The following is a 4,440-nucleotide window of genomic DNA, read 5'->3' on the forward strand; positions in this document are numbered from 1 at the left end:
ACATGTGATCTAATATACTTTGATAGCAATACTTAGTATACTTAGTATTCCTGAGACCCAAAAAAATGGGCTTTCTGCAGTCCTACCTCCATTAAAAACATGTGAAAACTGTTTCGAAAGGCATATAAATCATGTAAAGATGTAATTGAAAATGCAGAAATAAAGATTCATTCTAAACCAACAGTAAAATTCTATTTTAAAGTATCAAATCCCAGAAAACGTTGCCATCTCATTCACTTAATTAGCCCTCAAGGGACTGACTGCATAATGAAGCCTTTGAGAACTGGGCTCACAAAAATGGAGATAAGATCAATCTGGGGTTATGATTAACCTTTTGCTAATCATCTAGCAGCAGTTTTGTAACTGCTGGAATTATAACATAATATTAGTTACCGGTATGTGTATAAATCCATACTATCCCAACTTGGCAGAGACCATCATGATTAATCCTCTGCCATCCTACTTTATCAACTGCTTTAAATATGTCTCTGTTTTTCTCTCCTCCTTCCTTTATCTCTGTCTTCTGCTTACTTCTGTTGCTGCAAACTGAGTTCAAAATACAAAAGTACATTACACTCAGTTAAATCACTATGGAGAGAGGAGAGGCTGGAGGTTTCCATTATGTTGCATCTTCTAGTCAAACCTTATTGTATAGTATATGTATATACATATAGTATATAAAATATATATGCTAGAACCACTGCTCTGTTTTCTGGATATGATAACTTCAGTATTCAAGAGGAAAAGCATAACTACACATGGATTTGCAATAGTCTTGAGACCTTCACTCTCCATGCATGGAGAGCCACAACAGAGATGGGGAGGGTTATTACACCCACTTATCTACATCAATTGCACTACAAAACACCTAAATTAATGCTGCTTCATCTGTGATAGTGTACAGGTGAAGATTAAGCTAATATATTGCTAGCTGAAAATTAATGTTGTTTTTCTAAGATTGTTTTGTTCATCAGGAAGGTTTTCTTATGAATACTACTGCTGTGTGTTTGCATCATGTGAACCATAAGAGTGTTATGCTCTTGAATCAGTACATAGGCCAAGACAGACCAGAGAGTGCTTCAAAATGCCCAAATAGGATCTAAAGTGGGAAAGGTCAATTTTCTTGAAACTGCATGTTTGAGGAAAGCATCCAAGGAAATTGGAAGTCTCAAAAATGATAAGCTTGGGAAAGAAAAGCCAGGATAAAATCCATGTTTGGGTATGTAATGACGTATCTGCAAATATAGGCTGAGTTTCAACAGTAAAATGGTACAGCATAAAGGTTTACTAGCATTAGTACACTGGTTTTTGCCATTTTGCGGCCATGCAAGTCACCTTGACAACACTGGTGCACTTCCCTAGCTAACTAGTGGCCAGGGCAAGCAACCTGGACATCATTCAGCAGGAGTTGGGCAGCTGGGAAAATCAAGAGCTGCCACTTTCCTGGATCTCCAGTGTTAAGCTGTACACAGTGGAGATCTGGAAGGATAACAGCCCAACAACTGCAGCTCAGATGATGACTCCTCAGTCACTCATTGGCTCTACAGATGTGCCATGGTACTGTTAAACCATGGTTGTGCCAAGGAAAAACCACAAGCAGATGAGGGATCATCTGCTCCAGGTGAGTTCTCCTTTGTTTCAACTTTATTCCTCAAAGAACACACATGCATCCTCAGTAAAAACAACACTGGCCACCAGGAGACATTTTCCCTGAATTTGATTTAGAGTTGTTGTTTTTTTAAGTCATCCTGAATTAGTTTAAAATGTGGAACATAATTTGGAATGTGTGCTTCTACAGGGTACTCCAAAAAGTATGTACAATCCTATGGTGGGTTCAGTTCTTGATGTAGCTCACTGCTCTATGCAGCCACCCACTGTGCCAGAAATGGGAAGAAAGGTCTTCTCCAGCAGCCTCGTAGATCACATACAAAAGTTCTCTTCCCCCGCCCCAGTAATGCTTTCTGCTGTATTTCTGTTTGGAATGTTGTTGGGCTCCAGAGAAATAAGATATTTCTTTCCTCACCACCACCAATTTTTCTTTTTCCCCCCAATTTGATAGCCATGTTTCCATTATAAAAATATTCTGTGATGGGTCCTCAAATTATTTTAGAAATATCTTATTTGGAGTAGAGTGTTTCTTGAAATAAGCTGCTTAAATTGACATCTCCCAAGAAGGGCTTGAAAAACAGGTCTCCAATAGTATTTGTATGGAAACTCCTCAGAAGTCCAAGCAGTTCCATCAGCCAAGTGTATCTCCTCAGGTTTCTGCAATGAATCATTGAAATGAACTCCATCAGAGTTTGTTGGGCTTCCTGTTGAAGAGTCTGGATGAAAATACGGCATTTTAGATCCTGGAAGCCTGTAAAGGAATGACAATATTTTAGATCACCAGGGTCTATAAAATTAGAAATATAGCCAAGAAACACAGCTCTGCCAGCAAGATACATGGCCATTATATTTACATAAATGAACTACAGGTGATATGTACTGGAAAAGTTCTGATGTGTTTGTCTTCTTTACCCACAGTGTTCCAGTTTCCTGTAAACCAAAGATTAATGTTCCCTCCCCATCGATTTAAAAAGAAGTATGAAATACTCCCAATGATTTTTCCTTGGCAATGTTAACACAAAAGAGAATTGCACATACATACACATACACACACACACACACACACACAACAGATTGTACAAACAAAGTTTACAGTGTCCTTGACATTTAGTCAGAATTTTGGTTGGTTGTTAGTTGCAAAGAGGATCCCAAATTTTCATAGTGAATTTTTTCATACATTGGAGCAGTAACATTATATTTAAACTGTGCAGTGTATACATTGAACATCTCACCTACAAGCACCTTCATTGCAACAGACAATTTAAATCTTAATTGGCAGCATAAATATACATGTTCCTTATTTCATTGAGAACACATACCAGCATGTGTATGTTTATCTAATGTAGTACCTACCTAAAGGATTTGAAGAGCTATAAATACTAAGACCTAGATCCAATTGTTCTTCCCAACTAGAATAGACTCACTGAATGTATGGAATTTACATAAATGTTCACATCCCAACTACCCACTGAGTCAGTGGGTCTACTATAGTAGTTAGGAGTAACTATTGTATTCAGAACCACTTCTTCCCAAAACAGCTGGTTACACCATGGAATTTATAAATTGTCAACTGTAAATTTAAAAATGCACCTAGAACTCAGCCCAAAATGGGGATAGAGTATTGCTTTTTTACACTGCTTTCAATGTATTTCTAAGCTTACTCCAAAGTGTACACAGTTGGAGTGCAACCTGGCCATTAGCAAAATGCATAACCAAAAGTCCTTCTTGAATTTAATAGGACTCAACACAAGGAACTGGGGACAAGATTGCAGTTGTTGCACTAATGGGACTTACCAGGGTTAAAAAGGACAATTCCTTTGAGATAGGCATATTCTTTTGCACAAACATCTGAATCCCATAATTTCCTCAGGAAATTTTTTAGCTTCTGAACTTCCATCAGTGATGCCCCGAAAAGATAATTTTGTAGCTGTTGATTATCTGTCAGAGTTTGGTTAAGAAGGATCATTTTCAATAAACTAGGAACAGAGGTCTCTTCCAGTTCAAAATCGATTTGTTCTTGAGCCAGGCCTAGTATGAAGAGAGGTGCCCAACACTGCTCTGTCAGTAGGATCTGGTCTTCTGGAGGGAGCTGAAAAAATGTAGGTAGGTTTCTTATAAAAGTGACAGTTTTCAGAAGCACTTCTGAAGCTCTAACACAAATGAGGTCTGGAGTTTTCAGAACAACCCGTCTGTTCTCCCTACAGGGACATCTGACAGATGGAAACAAAGGGAGAAGGGAGAAATCATGATGGGTCCATTGATTCCTCCTTTGCTCTTCACTGTTAAGGATTCCATAGAGGATGCTGGTAGGAGAAGGTGAGTTGCTGCAATATTTTCCACTCTTTTCAAATGGCCCTTGGAAAGCCATAGCAGCTTCCTGAAAGGAACCTGGATCAGAAATTGCTTGCAGCTCTAAGAACTGGTTGGAGCAGCACTATAAAAGTAAAATACAAATTACTGGTGTTTTTTTCTAACAAGATAGGCTTCCTGATCATTTTATACAGTGTAAACTGAACAGTAATGTGACCCTGAGTTGTTACCTTGAACCTTTATTTGCACCAGGCTGTTTTCATTCATAGCCAACCAAGGTGTGGCTTAAGCAATCCTCACATGGCTGAAACAAGTGACATGAACTAAGGAGAAAGAGATGGCGAAAGAGAAATAACATTCAACCAGGTTGTGTGCTCTGATGAAAATGAGAGTTTGGCTTTTACAAGTTACATACAACTGGTTACCTGCAATTAATCCTTTCTTCTGATAATTATGGTATAGATTAATTACTTTATAAGTTGTAACTTAACATGGGACAGCTTTGAAAAAATACATAAAATC

General features: G+C 38.2%; 1 protein-coding gene across 1 annotated transcript; it reads right to left on the reverse strand.

Annotated features, from left to right (window-relative positions):
* Positions 1-2,117: 2,117 nt before the first annotated feature.
* Positions 2,118-3,976, reverse strand: LOC121917395 (nuclear receptor subfamily 0 group B member 2-like). Its single transcript, XM_042443338.1, has 2 exons — positions 3,403-3,976; positions 2,118-2,359 (listed from the first exon to the last, which is right to left on the reverse strand). The coding sequence occupies exons 1-2, from the start codon at positions 3,974-3,976 to the stop codon at positions 2,118-2,120; spliced, it is 816 nt and encodes a 271-aa protein (XP_042299272.1).
* Between the last annotated feature and the right edge of the window lie 464 nt (positions 3,977-4,440).

This window comes from Sceloporus undulatus, unplaced genomic scaffold, assembly GCF_019175285.1.
Source record: "Sceloporus undulatus isolate JIND9_A2432 ecotype Alabama unplaced genomic scaffold, SceUnd_v1.1 scaffold_16, whole genome shotgun sequence".
In the NCBI taxonomy this organism is placed as follows: domain Eukaryota; kingdom Metazoa; phylum Chordata; class Lepidosauria; order Squamata; family Phrynosomatidae; genus Sceloporus; species Sceloporus undulatus.

What these genes read in the sequence shown, in the direction of transcription:
- LOC121917395 (XM_042443338.1), bottom strand. Translation starts at nt 3,976, where the DNA reads ATGGCTTTCCAAGGGCCATTTGAAAAGAGTGGAAAATATTGCAGCAAC. An exon ending in AATTGTCCTTTTTAACCCTG is followed by an intron (nt 2,360 to 3,402) that starts GTAAGTCCCATT and finishes ATTCCTTTACAG; the next exon opens with GCTTCCAGGATCTAAAATGC.